Source organism: Clavelina lepadiformis, chromosome 6 (assembly GCF_947623445.1).
Source record: "Clavelina lepadiformis chromosome 6, kaClaLepa1.1, whole genome shotgun sequence".
NCBI lineage: Eukaryota > Metazoa > Chordata > Ascidiacea > Aplousobranchia > Clavelinidae > Clavelina > Clavelina lepadiformis.
In genome coordinates, this window is record NC_135245.1 from 18,344,043 (window position 1) to 18,363,994 (window position 19,952).

The window sequence follows — 19,952 nt, forward strand, 5'->3', positions numbered from 1 at the left end:
AAAAAATGATCTTCATTTATTGAGTTTCATTTATTTCGGTTGTTGAATAGTTATCCTGACGTGTAACTTCATTTATTTATTACAGTTGATTGCCATTTCATGACTGGTTGCATATAGTAGACTAGGTCTCGCATGGTAAATTTTTCAAATGTGTCTTACGTTTGATTTTAAATTAAAGAGCTCGTCGTTCGGCAATTTAAACAGTACAACCTTTTGGCGAAATTCTCGTTTTGAACTCACTAAACAGTAGGGATGTGCCGCGAGGACGATTATTCGGGTTCGTGCGAATCCGAATATCTTAAAGGTCAACTCGAACGAATCCCGAATCTATTCATGTCACCGTCAAATGATAAAATTCTATCAAAAAGTTGCCAAATCTTGTCTGTATCGTGACATAATTACTAAAAATTAATGATTAAATGGCGATTTGAAAAGCAAAATCCTTATGTAAATGATTTCTGGTGAGAAATGTTTACTCTAGTTTAACTAAACCAGAAAAATTGATCATTATTTCATGGATAAGTCGATAAATCTGTAACTAGTATAGTATTCGTCCGAACCTTCCACAGAGCCAATATTCGGCGAATCTATTCGCGTTTGCATTGGCCTAACCCTACTAAACAGTGCTTATAAACGTACCTACGACTTTCCGTTTTCAACTGAAGAAATTTGCAAACTATTCAAACTTTTCCCTGTTGTGATAACAACAAGAGCGTCTCTGATTGGTCAATAAGTTCGTTGAATCAGTCGAGCTATGTCCAATCAAAATATCTTATTCACTTACGTCACTATTTTAAGGAAGACGAACGTTAAGTAATTTCTCAAACAAGATCAAGTTTATCACAATTTTCCTGGAAAAATATCAAGAAATCAAAAGCACGTTATAGAGTGCAAAAAATATTAACCAATATAGCACACCGTGGTTGCCAGTAAAATGATTTAAACTTAGCATCAGGCCAACACATGGTTATATAGTTGCGTAGCCTTAGCATAGTCTTTATATTTGAAGAACACAAATGGAAAACTGTAAGAATACAGAAATAATGTATTTCTGGAATAAAATTGATCGGTTTTATTTAGCCGAAGTTTCCTCGGCAACTGTTTGTCATTATGGTGCTTTAGACTGTTAGTTAGTGACTATTTCATGAGAAAAACCAGTACATCCAAAGCTACAGTGGCCTACTTCACTTCTTTCAATCCATTTTCTTTTTAACCTATGTTACACCATATCATACCGTACCTCTACTCAAAATCTAACTTCAATTCAATCCAAATTAACTAAACTCAACTTATTTCATAACCCCGTTATCGAAATCGCAATTTTCGAATGATTTTATTGAAAAGAACACTGAAAACCCCAGAAAAGACAAAAGGGTGAAGAACATACTTGGTGAATATGAAGCACACAAACAGTGAAGGTGGCAGTGAAGAAATGAAAGTACTTAGGACAAAGAAATACCGGGTGTTACGAAGGCATTTTGCCTGTAAGACATCAACAGACGAAAATAATACTCGTGGCATGAGCTTTGGCAGTTAATTGGCAAGAGCTTGGCAAGTTAGGGCAGTTTTGGACATGTTTTACACAAGAACATAAAAGAACGAAACATGGCACATAATTTTATACTAATGCTGGTTTTCACAGAACTGGCCGTAAAAATCATGTACAGAAAGTTTGAGAAAAATTATGGATATTAGGGTGATAAGCTTTCTGCAGATTGGAAGTCAACGGTACTCAAAGATTCGTTACATTCACTTGAAGTGTCTCGTACCTCGGAAGATTCGCCAGCACGGCATTCGGGTAAACCAGCTTGTTCTGCGTCAGAAACAAGAGAAGTTTTAAGTGCGATGCCAAGTTCACTTCAAGCTTGAAATAGCCTTGCACTATCTTTGTGCTTGTCTTGAAATATAACCAATACGTTACAGCCAAAAACAAAACGTTCGAGCTAGCTAATCCCAAGTAACTACTAGTACAATGAAAAGTTAGCATGTCACAAAGTACCGCTTGATTTAACATCTCTGACTGGTGTACTGTATACCGATGAATCGTTATGGTTGGAATCTTCCACTGGTAAGTCTGGTGTTGTGACCCCTTCACACAAAATTTATAACATAAATTGACCCATCAAAGGGATACACCATAGGTACTATGGTGTACAGTGTGTAGATATGGTAACAGTGATGACTATAACTTAAACATGATGAATCGTGTAAGTGATCGTGATATTAAACCTTGGATGCTGGACTGCTCACTGTGAGAAGTGACATTTTGTTTTGGGTCAATTCCATCATCTAAATCTTCCGGGGTCGAGATGTCAGTGGTTTCAACTTGCACTGTGTAAGAGTACAGAGAGTAAAAATTGAATACGTGACACAGAACAACATACACTTTACATTTACCTTCCATTTTATCTTTAGTTGGTGTTGAGAAAACTGGTCCGAACTGGGCAGCATCCAAACATGATTGATTAGGTGTTGAGGAAATTTCTTTGGCGCTTCCATCCATGAATACGTCTCCTCCCATTTCAACTATTTCACTGACATTATCTACATCCTTCTTCCCATCGTCACTGCCTGCCACTTCCTCTGGATCGGAAGAGTTATCACCACAAATCTTGCCCAGGATCTCATTTGGTAACAACTCAGCTTCTGGACTGGAGGAGCAAACTGTAACTTTACCATCATCTTGTTCAAAGATGTCATCACAAGAGCAGATCAGATGAGAAAGATGTTGCAATGCATCGTCATCATCATTTTTCCCTTGCTGTGTTACAGTGCACGCATCATAGAAAATACCAGTATCACCATCATGCGAAATGTCACGAACTTCACATAAAACTTTCTCAGAGTGGTCCAATAATTTTACTCCAACATCCACAGAGGCGGCCGCTGAAGAAAGCAAATGGTCATGATCATTACTGTCTCCGTTTTCCTGAGACACATGAGCAGTTTCTTCCTCATGGTGTTCATCATCATCTTCCACCATAGCTAACTCTTCCACGTTTCTGCACTCATTTTTTTTCTCCTTTGCAAAAAGAATCACAACATCTTCAAGGCATTCATTCACTGCATCTTGGCACACGGCGTCCACAAGTTGTCGAGCAATCTCGTTCATGGATGAACTGGAGGTCGTCTTTCCACAGCTTACTTCAGTGAAATACTCTCCGAGGAGGCCCTTTGCAGCTTGTGCCATCTGACTGTCCGTACTGAAGCAAAAACAAACAACAAGTTTTAATTTGGTAAAACACGTTGACTACAACCAATGTAAAACGAAAACATAAACACAAAACCTTTATTACAACCGTGCTTGCGTTAGAAAAGTTGTTGGAAAGCAACTTATGCAGACCCATAAACCACAGTATTAATATAATTATGAATATTAGCATAACAACCAGGGCTGGGGAGCCGGAGCCTGGAGCCAAGCATTTTCTCCGGAGCCGGAGCCTTTTTAAACATTTCTTGTGGAGCCGGAGCTGGAGCTGGAGCTACAAAATATTTATCAGCTCCAGCTCCAGTATTGAATATAACAAGCTTTAATCACTACGCAACAAAATTTAAAAAAATTTTTGTTTGGCTACATTTATTAAGTGTATCTGTATGATTTTCAAGCGCTGATTTCAAAAATGCTATTCAAATGCTATTCAAATGCTTTATTCAAAAATGCTTGGAGTTTTCTGTCTACTTTGAAGTTTTTGAAGACCTTTGCTTTTGCAAAGATGTAGAAGGCCTGTTTGGTGCTGTTGGAATAGATCATGATCCTACTCAGTGGTGGCGTTTCATTGACAGTTCTACCAAAAGTCTTAAAGCAGTGTTACTTCACAATGGCAACATATATCCATCAATTCCACTTGCTTATTCCTTACAGATGAAAGAAGATTATGAAAACGTCAAGCAACTGCTCATTAAAATCAATTACACTCAGTTTAAGTGGTATGTTTGTGGTGACTTTAAAATGTTGGGAATTTTGCTTGGTCTGCAGGGTGGTTACTCAAAATACTCTTGCTTTCTGTGCTTGTGGAATAGTAGAGCTGACGGTGAGCACTATGAGAAAATGAATGGCCGACATGGGAAAAACTAAACCCAGGAATGTACAACGTTATTAGGGAACCTCTTGTAAGCCGGGAAATAGTTTTACTGCTTCCACTTCATATCAAATTAGGTCTGGTAAAACAGTTTGCCAAAGCTTTAGATTTTCAAGGACAAGTTTTTCAAGAAATCCGTTCAATGTTTCCCCGACTATCACTTGCCAAAATAAAAGCAGGAATATTTGTTGGTCCCCAGATAAACACATTGTTAAAGTGTAAAAGCTTGGAAGAAAAAATGAATGAAACAGAAAAAGAAGCTTGGCAAGCATTTCGAGGTGTGGTTGTTGGATTTTTGGGAAATAAAAGGGACCGAAAGTACAAAGAGTTGGTGGAGAAACTGATCAAAAGTTACCAAAACATGGGTTGTCGCATGTCTGTCAAACTTCATTTTTTATGTTCGCATCTGGATTTTTTTCAAGAAAATCTAGGTGACTTCAGTGAGGAGCACGGTGAGAGACTTCATCAGGATATTGAGCCAATGGAAAAATGATATAAAGGCCGCTGGTATAGTGTAATGATGGGAAACCACATTTGGTTTTTAGTAAGGCAAGACAGGAGTAGTCATAAAAGAAAAACTCGCTCAAAAGTACATTTTTGAACGACTCTTACTGTTTGACAAAACTATGTTACAATTATCTTCAAGCCTTCCTTACTAACGTTTTTAAACTGGTTTTTGCGTTTAATAAACCAAACAGAACCTTGATGTGGAAATAAAATCTACTGCAAGAGTAGAACACGATTTGAATTTTTGAAATATCAAAATTTGAATACAGTATTTCAAAAAGTAACGATGGTACGAAAAAACTAACTGGATTTTTGAACTCAGCACCCAAAAATACATAAAGGGGCATTAAAAAAAGTAGCCAAACAAAAATTGTGTTACGTAGTGATAATTTGTCTTAGCTGCTATTTTTAAAACCTATACCGGAGCCGGAGCTGGAGCCGGAGCCGCTGTTTAAAAGTTTATAGCTCCGGAGCTGGAGCTGGAGCTAGTGGATGAATGCTTGATAGCTCCGGAGCTGGAGCCGGAGCCTATGCTTTTTTGCAGTGGCTCCCCAGCCCTGATAACAACTACAACATACTATTTGTCAGTAAATGGTTGAAGATTTCTTAATTCTGCTGCAACTAAGTTCTTTTCAGTGTCGCAAACCTGTAAAATTTAACAACTGCAAACGACTTGAAGGCTGCAATTAAATCATATTAAAATGCCCTACACAAGACCATGCACGACTAACGTAAAATAATATTAGGCCTTCCATGTTTGAAACACCATTCATCTCAACATAGCACACTACAGAAAATGAACAATTAACTCAGAACCTGGAGCGACCAAATAAATTATTGAGTAATAAAATGTTAGCATAATTGATATTTCTAAGGTAAGTATTTTGTCCTAACCATTAAAAGTTACTGGTTTGGTTAAAACATTTTGAGTTAAATGATGTAAAGTAGAAATACTGAGCTTCCAAAGTACTAACAACCATAAAATACTCACTTGGCTTGTTTCTGTGGTTTTGGCAAGTTCCTGAACATCAGCGACTACTTCTGTGTTTACTTTGTGATCTAGAACATCGTCACATACAATTTTACTGGAACTGTTATCAGTGTTGTGCGCAATGACATCATGAGTGATGATGTCACAACTAACATGTTCTTGTGTGACATCATCATTTACACTGTGAGTGGCTGCATCAGCATCATCGTTACAAACATCCAGAGAGACATGAGTTGCATCATCATTTACATTATCGCAGGTGACATCATTGGTACTCATTATGACATCACTGTTAAGTGCATCATCATACACAGGTCCAACAGCAACATAATGACCTCTATTTACAGTATCTTGAGTTTTTTCTAATTCTTCACAGACATCGTCATCCTTAACAGATTTTTCAACTTCTCTTTCCTCGCTATCTTCAACGTTATCGTGCTTCTTTGCAACTGCAACGCTTTCACTCTGATACAAAACATTGTCGTCATCCAATGGATCGGAGAGACCTCCAGAATCTTTCTCTTCCTGCGCTTTGTTATCGTCATCAAATATATTGTTGGGACTCTCCTCGGGAGGTATTTTGTGATTCTCTGGTCGAAACATGGAAATGCTTTCTGTAGTCTCATTAACGGTGACTGCGTCTTCTACTGGCATTTCTGTTGACATCATGACATGTTGTCAAAAACGGGACAAATACAATGTCACATTGAAGCTATGTTCATATGTCTGATATATGCAAAAATACACACTTCTGCTAATATGATATTTCAAAATAATGGCCCAAAAATGAATTTAAGTTAATATTATTTTCAATAACAACTAAACAAGTTTGAACATTATACCTGTGCAAGTTAGAGATGATCTCCTTTCTTCATTGCAAGCAGTACTGGCGGTTTGTTTAACGGTTTTGTAGCTGAAAGGAAAAATTTGGTTGAATGGTTTTGATTTAATTTAATGAAAATCAGCAAACATGCATAAGGGAAGTACGTCATGAAAATGGATATGTGTTGTCACCTGATTGCTGTAGTAACATCTTCTAATTTTTCTGCTGGGTTGTCACTTGTACTGCAATAAATTGTCCAGGTCTTCTGTCCAAGACTTGAGCCTTGACAAATACAAGTGATACAACACTGCAGGTGAAATGTGCAACGAATAATGAAATAACATCAAGTTTAATTAATTTTAAACCTGTTGGTGGTTCCTGGATAAACTGGGGACACTCTTCATCTTTCAGCAGAAGAAAATCTGTCATACCAACCAATTACTCCGAGCCACAAAATACAAAGCACTTGTGTACGAAATATAGCACTTGTTTTGACCAATATTAAACGCAAAACTTGTTTCTAACAATGGTAACATCAGATACAACAACAACCATTGAATAATCACTTAAGCATCTAACAGGATTAATGACATTTATTGAGAGAACGAACCTGGAGTCGGAACAAGGGCATTTCTTTCATCATCACTCGCAAATACACTATCTGACATCAGTGATCCAACTGACGAAATGGAGTCTGGCAGCTTCTTTGGATGCAAACTAAGCGAGTCTTGAAAAGGATTTTCTGACTTTACGTGAGGGAACGGATCCAAGAAGGACACTAGCGGTTGAGATGAAGCCAATTTTTCAATGTCAATCAGTGGAATACGATTTACAGTTTGAGAATTTTCGTTGCTGTTCACCCCATATATGGCTTCATTCTGGGATTGTGGTTTCAAATGTGATGATTCAATGTTTCCAGAAGCAAACTTTCTCTTCATCAAAAGTCTCGACAGAGAACCGGACTTGGTGGTAACAGCAGCAGACCACTTGCAGAGAAGATGCTCAGGTGATAAAGGTCGCTTAAATTCCACTCTGATGCTACCTTCCGCATCCCTAGCCTTGAGCTCTTCCATGAAAAAAGCACAAGCTTTCACTGACCATTCCCCATCAAACGGAGAGGCCCCGTGAAGGGAGCACTGAATAGCACGAGGGGGACATGACTTCATCTCCTCTGGGAGTTGGAAAATCTTCTCGAGAGGAAGCGAATACTCCAGGCCTGAATCTATATCCATGACTTTGAAAACGTCAGCATTGTGACTCAGCACAATGCCACGAGTGATCTCCCCATTAGGCTGCTCCGGTTTGCTATAGAAAGCGCATAAGGTTAAATTGTCTGTCGAGTCTAGTGGCTCCATAATGGAAGTTTCTGCCAGGCTAGGTACCATGTCTGTAATAAAGCAAGGCCTTATAAAAAATAAGCTGGGGCTAATGCAACAAGTGACTTGCACCTCGTGGACACAAATAGGGCTGATGAAGTGCCTTGGTAAATCAATTAAGCAGCCGCAGGTAATTTCCAACTTAATATTGGGCTTGTTCTCTGGGAGACTGTGACTGGGTAGGATGACTGGAATGTGAGGCATTGGGAGGGGTTTATCAAGACGTGGTTTCTTACATGGGCTTACCGGGACGTTTGTTGTTATACCTGGGCGTTTCTGATCGAAGGAGAATGATGAGGTGGCCTGGCCGTCACCAGCTCCACCGACAAACTGATAAACATTGTGATGACCTTGGTAGTTTGTCAGGAAGAGCATCATTGCATCAACCTTTTCCATGACTGCTTCCGTAGAAACGCCCTGAACTAAAGAAGACTTGATCTCTGAACAAAATTCCTTCATCTCATCAATAAAACTTGATGGAACGGAAATTTTCACAGGGTCGGGGGCGGTAACATTTTTCATACAACATGATTTGTCATCTAGTACTTTAAGGTCAGCGCTTGTCACAATTATGTGTGGCAGAGAAGGAGTAGTCAGAACATTTGTAATAGAGTGCGGGGTTTTTATCTCAGTGAAATTGTTTGTATCACATGATTTTTCTGTATCTGCAGTTGGCAGTTTTTTTGTAGCCAATGACACTGACTCATCTTCCACATTTACAGCAGGTTTGTCAACTTCAGGTAAAGACACATCCGTATCATCAGGTGGCAGATTCGTGTCTTGTATCTCATTTTTCTGGCAAACTTGCTGCTCTACACCTTGCAGGGTTGTGGTTGGATTTTCGTTATTTTTATCTTCACCGCACTTTGAGAGTTTTTCCGAAATGTCCACACCACCAGCTTTGAGTAATACCTTCCATTTTCCTATTTCATCTGCTTTAAGAAATTCGACTTGCAGTGGCACATCTATTGCAAGTGTCATGTATAAGTCGATCGCTTTCTCAATTGAATCCTCTGGCAAACGAGCAACATTGCTCAAAGAGCACAGAACAGCTTGCATTGGAATTTGAGCAGTCTGAGGACTGATTTTCCTGATGTCTTTCCATTCAACGTCGCAAGCATTGCCATAATCAACGAAGAATATTTTGGCATTTGTGCTGCTCTCAACTATCTGACCCCGATACCATTCACCGTCATCTGGACTTTTGGCAACACAAAAATTGTCTTTGTTTCGAAGCTCCTCCTCAAATTGAGAACAGCTTGCATCCGCCTCTAGGTCGTTTTGAATAAGATCAAACAAGGAATCGAGTTTCTCTTGGGCTTCCGATAACTGCAAGAAGAACTGGTTGGGATTTTCAGCAAAGCTAACATAAGCTTCTGTAGTCAGACCTTCCTCAATAGAAATACCTTGAATCTGTGAAGTAATTTCCGTGCATGGAATATCAGTGTCATCTTCCTGAGTATCACTCGATTTATCGTCTTCCGGCTCATTGTCTTTGCTAGAATGGGTTTTTCCAGCGTCATCCTGTGCATCAAGCGTCTTCATGTATTCTTTATTGAGCAGAGTGCCATCTGGAAGACGAAGCTTCACTTCATATGTGTCATCATCTTCGACATAATTTGAAAATGATGCTGAAAGCTCCAAATTTGCAACACGGGAATCAAAATCCTCAATTTCTTTTGATGTCCAGGTTGATGGGTTGAAATCCACATGTGCCAAATGACAATGAATAGCTTGAAGTGGCAAAACACAAAATCCAATCTCAGAGTTACGTATTCTATCCACCGAGAGAATCTCAATTGTTCCATAATCTACAAACTGAACTTTGACCTTTTTGTCATCAATGATGTCGAGAACTGAAGCTCGATGCCACGCATCATCACAATATTGTGCAACACAAACAGATCCAACAGACAGGGATAATGTAGAGGCGATATCAACATCTTTGTGATCCTCCTTGTAATAAGATTCCAAACTGAGCATCATCGTATCAAGATCATTTGAAAGTTCTGCTAATTGACAATAAACATCTCCAGGGTTTTCAACATGACTGATGTATACCTTGCAGCTTCCTTTATGTAACATGTCGGTGAGGCGCTTGTATTTTGGCAACGCTTCATAGTCTGTCTGGGTTGAAATTCCTTCGTTGCTTGGCACGTGGTCAGTGGTCAATGAGGTGTTGGTAGATGAGAAAAAATCTAGCAGTCGAACCGTCTCACCATTGCTTCTTTTAATTTTAAGGTCTGCAATATTCTCACTTTGGTGATGGTCGGGAAATCTCAAGGATGCAAGAACAACAACTACTTCTAAGATTGAGAGGTTTTCCAAATTCTGAACTGTGTTTTCTGCACCGGATTCAGGTATATTCGGCAGTTTGCAGCAAACAGACATCGCTGGAAGTTGTGCAAATCTGTTATCTAGTTTTCGAACATCACCCATGCTTATGCTAGCCATGTTTCCGTAGTCTACGAAATGAACATTTAATAGAGCATGTCCTTCACTATCAGAAGTGATTTTGTCAGCAATCTGAGCTCGATAGAACTGGCCATCTTCGCTGTAGCGAGCAAGACAGAAGCTGCCTACATCTGGAACATCAGTGATTATATCTAAGTTGGTGGTTTTATTAATTTCATCCATCATAGCATGCAGTTTTGCCAAGGACTTAAACTTTTGGAGGTAAACCTTGTCATGAGATTCAACATGGCTGATGATCACCTCTTTTTCACCTTTCCATAGCTTTGGTTTATTAATGACAGCGACATCACACGAGTGAAAATTGATATTGAAGATTTTGCATTCCGCTTTGTCAAAGGAGGCTAAGTTTTCTTTTACCAGCTTCGTTGCCAAGTCCATTTTTCCAACCTCCAGGCTAATCCACCATGACACGGTATCTTTATCTTTGTGATAAAACCTTGCTTTTAAATCGCTGCTACTACCAATAACCATTGATTGAATGAGTGCCTTTGATTCGTCTGACCAGTAGGGACCTGTCTTGGGTTTTATGCCAGCAAGGCAACATGGTACAGCCATTTTAGGCCATCTGTCCATGTCAGCCACCAGTTGTTTCACATAATAAGTCTTCTTTACCTTTTCCACATGTCCGCTGTCAATGTATTGCACTTCAACATATTCGTTTTCACTCTCGGAGACACTTAGCACCATTGCACGGCCCCACTCTTCATTGCTGGTTTGTCTACTGCACACAGTATCGCCAGAGTAGAGATCTTGGACCGCGTAATCAGCGTTTCTCACCGCAGTGTAGAAGCCATTAATGGTGTTGTTGCAGTGTTCTCGCTGTTCCTTCAATCTATCAAACTGGACAAAGAAGTGTCTTGGATCAAGAAATTTTGAGATTGTTACAATCTCACATGCACCAGCTTGTAAGAAAAATGGGTCAGTTAGATTTAATTTCTGCGGACTCGTTTCATCTGAATCAGATAGACTGAATGATGTTGGGCTCTTGAGACCTAGTTTCTCAATGATGATGTCATTTATCCTTTTTTCTTCACTAAACAGATCAAGGTGAATTTTTCCATTTTGTGAAGAAGTGACAACTCCGTTAAACTGCTTGTCCAGCAAAAGGTCTTTCATTATATCTAGTATTTTGGCTTGACCGTCATCGGACACAAACTTGTGCACATCTGTTAGACTGCATGGAAGAGCTTGTATCGGTAACTCAAAAAATTCATCATCTTTGAACCTCTGCACTTCTGCTAAGCCAACCTCGGCTGTATTCCCATAATCAACAAAAAGAACATGTGCGTGATCGTTTGGCATTGATGATATAAAATGAGCACGGTACCATTTATCTCCGTCGTACTTAGCAAAACAAATACATTCCCTGGCTAGATCTTTCAACGTCGGAGGACTGTTCTGATTCTCAGAGCAATGACATTGTAACCTTTCCATCATCTCGTCCATAATCTTAAATTTTCTTTTTAGCTGGCAGTAGAAAAGATTAGGGCTCTCAATGTGTGTAATGTAGAATTCATCTTCCTTCCCCTTGGCAACATCCAAATTAGTGTAGAGGAAAGATTTGAGCTTGAATGGAGGCAAGAGCTGCCCCATGATTTGCGGTTTCCGTCCAAATCCTGCCTCGATTGCCAAGTCCGCAAAATCGACAAGTGGAGTACGGAGACTGCATATAAAGAAGGTGCCCAAATCATCACCTGCACAGCCGTGAACCGTGCATGACAAGTTACAGTGATTTGCATCCAAGAATCCCTTGAACATGTTAATGGCTTGTTCGGACCACGAGTCTTCAATTGGCTGGACTATGCCACGTAAGGAACACCTCATTGCCGCAGGTGAACACTGCAAGACAAATTTTGGTGAAATAGACCTCAGGTTTTGGAGCTTTGCCTTTACAACTCGGCCATAATCAACCAGGCAAACGTCCAAGTTGCCTAAATCTTTAAAATTCAACACAGCCCCTCTACACCAATGGCCAGACCTCTCATAGAACACGACGCATGGCAAGCCGACACAAAGGTCGCCTTCAGAGACCTCTAATTTGTCAGCATTATTGTTCTGATTATATTCTTCATCGATCCGTTTAAACAAGCTTAAATACTTCTGTTTGTGCACACTGTTGTTAATTGTCAGAAAAAAGTCGTCTGGTGATGACCCTTCGCACACTGACACCTCAATCTCTGCTCCCACCATCGCCATGCCAGCACTTTGGTAAAACAGCTCCGGTCTTGGTTTCGGCAGCGCCACTGGCTTCTCAGTAGAGGTAGGGGCACATTTCTCATGAACATCGCTTACAAGCACTGGAGTGTGTTGTTCATCACTGGTCGTTTTGCTCTGAGGTGTTTCGATCCAAGATGCATGATTTCTCTCAACCAAGACCTCACAAATATTAACTTTATTGCCACTGGGTTCTTCTATGATCAAATCGACAATGTAGGAAAGACCTTGTCTCTCGATGAATTTCCCACGAACATGAGCACTTTTTGTAAGAGATATAAGTTCTCTCACTGCCCCATTGGTCCAATGTTTGGACGCTGGCTTGATATTGCCAAGCTTACACTTTAATGCTTGCGCATCGGTTCGAAAGAACTGGGGGGCCAAGACACGTATTTCGTCCAACTTAACTTTCATTTCGTTTCCGAAATCAATAGATTTCACCTCAACAGTGTCTGCATAGCAAAAGATCACCTGTGCTCGGAACCAGTTGTAAGAAGTTTGGGACGACTTGCAACAGCAAAAATCATTAAGGTTTAGTTTGTCAAATGTCATGACATTAGGTGGTAAGTTGTTGTAAAAAGACTGCATCTCTGTCAAAAGGTGATAAAGCTCCATTTCATTTGATGTTTGCTGAACCCACATACACTCTGGGTCTTGAATGAAGCAAATAGACACATCTATGTACGTGCCGAACGTCGTACAAGATGAATGTATTGTTTCTAAGCTCATAGAACGCTTCATTGCATTCGTTTTAGCAGTTTGTGCTGCAGCATCATCAAAACTACTGGAGGGCACAGCAGCAGTGGAAAGGGTTTTTGGATCAGAGGCCATATGTTCTTCACAATCAGACAAACTGTCGTTAGCAGAAAAAAATAAAGTTTCACCTTTGTGAGTTAACTTGGTTGCATAAGAACCCTTCTCTTCATCTTTGAAAAGGAATTTGACATCCACTTCTTCTTCCATCAGACCTTCAAGAAGCTTTCTTTCATCCTTGCTTAAATCTTTCAAGATGTGACAAGGTATCGCTTGACACGGCAACTCCACAAATTCCTCCTTAATCGCCTTCAATGAGCCCAGGGGACAATTTTCTGAGTTTCCATAATCAACATGATGGACTGTGGCCTTATCTCCATTTTTCCCTACGACTTTAGAACGGTACCACTGACCATCTTCGCTGTACAATGCACAGCACGCTTGTTCCAATACCACTTGGTTTAACGCTGCAATATTCGAGTCAGCGCAGTAAGTAGCAAGGTTGTTCATTAACTTCATCAGATTTACAAGCTCCTGGCATGAGGTAACATAGAAAGAGGCGTCGGATTTAACGAAGCTAATTGTCATCTTATGCTCTGATCCAAGCTCAACTTCAGGATAAGAGAACCGAAGTTTCTCTTGGGAAAAAGACACTGATTTCGAACTCGAACAGCGCTGGAGTTCACCATATCCCTCCGCAATCAACATCAATGAAATATCCTCTTCCTCAATACAGCCTTTTATGAAAAGCTGAACAGACGAGCCAAAGCTATGCTGAACGATTTCTATGTCTATCAGCTGATCAATCAGGAGCTCACCGATTCTTTTGCTTAGCATTTTTGTGGCTTTTTTAGGGTTTATTTTCACATTATAAAGTTGACATTGCAAAGCCTGGAACTCCAACTGACAAAATTCTTTTGGAAGGAAGTAGAGTGATGTCACTTCCTGTTGTTCTGTGTCGCCGTAATCGATGTAGTAGACGGTGCATGAATCTCCGTCGATGTTCTTTATCCGAGCACGATAGTAACCTTGGTCGGCGCTGTACACTGCTGCTACAAGTTGGCCAACTTCAAAATCTTTCTGTTGCAAGTTCCTTCTGTTTTCAGGAGTTGAGTAATACTGAGCCATGTCGTTCATTAAATTAGTGAGGTCCTTTGCAGATTCGAACTCCTGGACAATTAAGTGAGCAAATTCGGTGACATGTGCAATGTAGGACTTGAATTTTTCATTGACTTTCAATTTTGAATAAGGGTAACAACTGCCCTTTGTTTTTACTGCAAATCCATTGTCGAACAAAAGTTGGACTATAGCGGGACAATCAACAACATACAGGCCACTTGTGCAAGACTGAACCACTTTGACAGTGACTTCAGTGTAAAGAAGAGCATTCAGCAAAGTTCTGCGAACAGCAGGTGACCACAAACCAGCAAAATCCTTAGACTGTATTGCTGAGCTTAAAACAAGACCAACAGCTTGGACTGGAAGTTCAGTGAGTCCAGCAGGCATTTGATGACATTCACTCTCATTCAACGCCTGCGAGTATGAAAAGAAAATAGTTTGAAGAGATATGAAAATTAGAATGTTGTTTACTGTGCTATAACTATAACGGTTAGCATTGTAACTTTCGTTCTGCACGGTTAATGGTGAAAATAAAAGATATGATATGAAATGGTATTTAAATATGCATGCAGTATAGTAAAAGATAGCTTAAAAGTGAAAGAACCCATAAAATATTACTTAAACTTAACCAAATTAAAACTCCATCTTCTGTACAATTGGCAGAAAACATAGATGTAAAATTGACACTGGGAACCATGGTGACATTTTGTTAGTGTCATTGCACCAGTTAAACTGCAAAAATATTATGTACACAAACGAACAGCTTTGGACAACGTGTTATGGTAAACAACAATGACATCTTGGACTAATTCCGAGCTAGTGAGCACTGTAGATAAACCAGGGCCGACAAAAGCGTGAAATTCATGTCTCCAAACACTATTGTCAGTATAATGATTCAAATGAAAGAACCCTTACAAATAAAACAAATACATCTGAAATGTGTTGCTTACAATAACTACACGGGATGTCCTGCACATCTTGCCATGACTCTCGAATTCACGCGCTTACTACAACACAGAGGAATAACCATGCATTACCAAATGTAATCATCAATATCTACAACCTTCGAGTATTGTTTGTAAACTACTATTACTGTTACCAATCATAAAACAGAAGGATTTTTTCTACAACCTTTGCAAAGTCTTACAATACGCTTTTTGCAAAATTAGAAAATCTAGAGGGGATTATTGTATGCGAAGCATGCGTTAAAAATTTAGTTTCAAAACCTAAATTTAAAAGGAGTTTGTATGCCGGTAATTCCTGTCAAAACATCAAAACTATCAAAACACTATTACACAAATTTATCATGATCATGATCATCATCTATTAAAAGCATGCAACAGCGTCACAGCTCACTTTTTGTCCTTGTCAACCACATATGATATAGTGTCAAAAATCACTGCTAGCTCACCCGTAGTTATATTGATAAATAATTAATCTTACAACTATTAGGCTTGAACAAAGTCTAACAGGAAAGAAATAGTAGCCCAGATTTTGAGTTTTACAAGCGAAGCTGGGATAACGATCTTCCAGGACATACATATATATGACATACTTTTTGTTAAATTGCGTTATTGACTGTATTATTAAGTACTTTGCCAATAATGTGCAATCGTGCATCCATGGTTAAATGAGCTAACAGCTACATTCTTTAAGAATAAAAATACACTTACAAGCAAATAGACACTACAGGCATATGTTAGGCCAGGGCTTTTCAAACTTTTTTGTTTTTCGAACTCATTTTAGAAAGAAATTTCTATGCCACCACTTGATGGGTAGTCTACATGTTAATGATATTAAAACAATAAACATTCTTACACAAATCTCAAGTAATATTTTTGTTTATAGCGATATCATACACACACGGGCGCCGAACTTGGGCGGACAGGGCGGATTTTTCCGCCCTGGATTTTTCTAACAAATAATAGCGATTTTACGTTCAAAAAGTTATGCAGTCAAATCCGGTTAATTGCATTTTGGATAATCGCATAAAGAGCACAAGTCCCAAACCATAGTCTATCATTTGTAAAGATAATAATTCGGTTTATCGCATAACAGTTTATTGCATAATCCGCTTAATTGAATAAAACTGAAGGTGATTTATTCGATTATTCAAAAGTTTTTAAAAGATAAAATTAAAAACAACGCGCACTGGGAGCGCACACGCAATGCGTAAGCTTTGTGACTTGTAGTGCGCTTTGTTACGAAACAATCAAACCAACAATGCTAAATTTAAGCATTAACACGTGGCTGTCAATACGCAGACATTAACATTCGCACTGTTTTAGTTTGATTTAAGCGTTGCGTTAAGATGATGCCGTAATATGAGAAGAAGAATTACAAAACAAATAAGTTAAAAAAGACGACAACAATAAAGAAAGCTCTGCTGACGCAATCGCTGTGACAACACCAAAAAATAAAGAACTTCTACATGTACTTCATACAATTCGCCAATGACTACAGTTTGAAGGGGCAGACATGGCCACATTTGTTCATTTAAAAACACAAATGCAAGAAAGCATGTTTTCATCTTTTGCGTGCTTGAATGAATGGATGATGGCAATACACAATAAACGTTAGTGTTTTGCGTGTTGACGTCTTTACACGTGACCGACTTCGCCCGTCAAGTAAGAAAGTAAGTGGAATTTTCACTTTTGCATAAACGCATAATTCGTTTAATCGCATAAAAAGGCTTGGCAAATTGACTACGCAATTACAGTAACCGAATTCCACTGTATATGCTTTTGTTGGAAGTGTTTTCCCATCTCTGGTGTTACGTCTGTACAGACAAACATAATGACCAAAAATAACGTTGGGACGACGCATGCGAAGAGTTTAAAGAGAATAGTGAGTGCAAAACTAGAAGTGGGTGCGGAAAATCACAGACGAGATACTTTACTGCAGGGTTGAAAATTTAAACGTTCTTAATTATGTGTCAAATAGAAGTATTTCAGTAATCGTTGCTGCTAATTTTGTTAGATCTGTTTCGTTTTTTTGATGCGAATAAAATAAAAACGAACAACAAATAAATAATAGATAATGATTGAATAATGCGTATAACAACTAAAAGTAGGACGTATGGTAGAACAAAGAACATGCTCCCAGCGGTCCGTAGATGTTTGGGGAATTCCCAAACATCTGAACCCATTAACTTTTCCGCCCTACATTTTGTAAACTTCGGCGCCTATGCATACACATGCACACAATCCATGAAAATAACTTTACAGTAACAAAAGAACCGCATAATGAAACAGTAAAGCGAAAAAGAATTAACAAAAAACTATTCAATTTAAGTATAAAAGGTGAATCAGTTTTACAAGAATAAAATTACATTTTTGCAACCTGCGGCCCCTAGTTTGAGAAGTCGTGTTATGCAACGAACAAGAGGTGAAATCACTGCATATTTTCATGTCTTTTTAAATTCTGAAACTGGTACCTGAAAATTGCCATAATCAACAAAACAGACCGACCACTTCCCACTTGCAAGTTGACTTTCCACACGAGCACGATACCACTGACCATCATCAGAAAATCGACACGTGCAGAACTTTCCTGCATGAACAATTTAGCAAAAATTTGCAATTCAATCTCTGCTTAATTTCTGAATGTTCGAAGTAAAGTACAGAGACACTTCACGATTAAACAGTACTATAATATACCGATGTATACTGTATATGTTTATAGTAACTTGTTAACTTGAAGATGAAAGAAACCTATTAAACTACTTTGTGTGATCTGAAGTCAGTATATAATAGAATACTGCAGTGTACAGGAATTATGCTGGGACATTTTATTTCTTTGAAATAAGCAAGGGTACATTTCATTAAGCTTCCAAAGCATGAATGCAATAGGTTATGTATAATATGCACTTAAATAGCCAAATGGATTTGTTCGTTGTGACAATTAACTATGTGGAAAGCAAAAGTATTATGTTGACTATCACTAACCTGGTTCAGTTGATTCCAGTGGTTGCAAACTGGGACAAATGGTTTGCAATTTAACTGACAACACATCGAGGTCATTGCGCTTACTTTCATCTGCTTGTACCCAGACTACAAGCTGTCCTTCTGTAACCAAATTTAAATTCGTAACAAAACAGTGACCATTTACTAAAAACCTGAGCAATTTTCTTTGTTTTGACGAGAAGATTGTTGGAATTTGTTTTGTTGCAATACTTCATTGAATGATGTTTGTTATCCTGTTATTTCGTTTTTTTTTTGTAAAAATATTAAATGACTTAAAGCTAACAATACCGGGAACATTAGTATAAACAGAACTTACCTGAGCTAAAATTGACATCAGTCAGAAAGACAGCATAACTTTCACCTTCTTTCAAATTAAAACCATCAGCCATATCTACTTAGCATTTGCAAAACACATTTGATAACAATTCCACTGCTACAGAGTGCATAGTGTGTTTACTGTAATTCTTTGTATAAAATAATCTACATACAGTACATTTGGGAATATCATTTCTCGTGATTTGTGAAATGAAATTATTTTTAAGTCTGTTTCAAGTGATATTTTGGACAATTGCCTCACATGCATCAATGGTACGTGCAGTATACTTCACTAGTATAGTTCGGCAATATAATGTAGGCCATGAGTTGCCGAGATATTTCTAATTTGATAGAATGGTGGTTCTCACACTTTTTTCTGAGCGCCACATTTGGAAAAAAATTGCTGAAATTGCGACGCACCAGTGATAAAAAACTAGTAAAGACACATATTGACAGAGTTGTATGTATTGATACCACAATAAAAAGACACATATATATACCAATTTAATATGATGTGTGGGCATGCTTACTTTTACAAAGTTCATTGAAATTAGTGAAAATTTGTAAAACTGTAACTTGTGTTTCTCTTTCCACGTTTGTTCGTGTTCGATGTTTGGTTGCAATTGCTACCTTAGCGGAAAATCTTGCCTTGCACAAATAATAAGACGTAGCGAAAGTTGTAGCCAATGTAGTGCTTTTTTCACCAAAGCTAGATATTCATCATTTGATGCAATCCAAAAATCTTTCACATTTACGAAATTAAATTTCTTTTTCCTCAACAATTCTGTTCACAACTTGGTAAGACATTAATAAAGCTTTAGATGTGAGTTGCGTGAAGTGGCACATACACAAATTTCTTACCCACCAAGGCCACCATACCAAAAATTGTCTGCAGAAAATTATAATTCTTTATGGTGTGCTGCAAACAATTGTATGTAATATAAACTGTAATTACACCAAATGTTCTTGAGATGCAGTTTCAAAATTTTCTGCAAGTTGGTGTGCAATAATTGCTATAAATTGCAAGTGGCTTTGCAAGTTAGAGTGTGTCAAAGATTGCAAGTGTCAAGTTATACTAGAGCCAGACTGAACAGTTATCCAGGAAAATAAACCGATAATCTTCTGGTGGTCTTTGGTTGTACATAATCAAATGTGCAACCTCTACTACAAAGATTAAATGATAGAAATCCGGCACAGAAAGTTGGCTTTTGCATCAAGTTCCTGGTGCAGAATCGCCGTTTGGCTCTGTATTCTATGTTATAAGTATTACATTGGCGTGGCGCAAATTTTGGCATTACAACTTTTGTCATATTTATCCGGCACAGAGAAATCAAA

The 19,952-nt window shown here is 38.5% G+C and overlaps 1 protein-coding gene across 1 annotated transcript; it reads right to left on the reverse strand.

Annotated features, from left to right (window-relative positions):
• Positions 1–1,320: 1,320 nt before the first annotated feature.
• On the reverse strand, positions 1,321–19,108 carry LOC143462216 (uncharacterized). The gene is made up of 13 exons (XM_076960281.1): positions 18,619–19,108; positions 18,285–18,404; positions 17,774–17,889; positions 7,011–14,751; positions 6,766–6,822; positions 6,592–6,682; positions 6,420–6,490; positions 5,578–6,233; positions 5,165–5,232; positions 2,398–3,203; positions 2,230–2,331; positions 2,000–2,089; positions 1,321–1,813 (listed from the first exon to the last, which is right to left on the reverse strand). Exons 1-13 carry the CDS (start codon positions 18,689–18,691, stop codon positions 1,692–1,694), a joined length of 10,113 nt encoding a protein of 3,370 aa, XP_076816396.1. The 5' UTR covers positions 18,692–19,108; the 3' UTR covers positions 1,321–1,691.
• Positions 19,109–19,952: the final 844 nt, after the last annotated feature.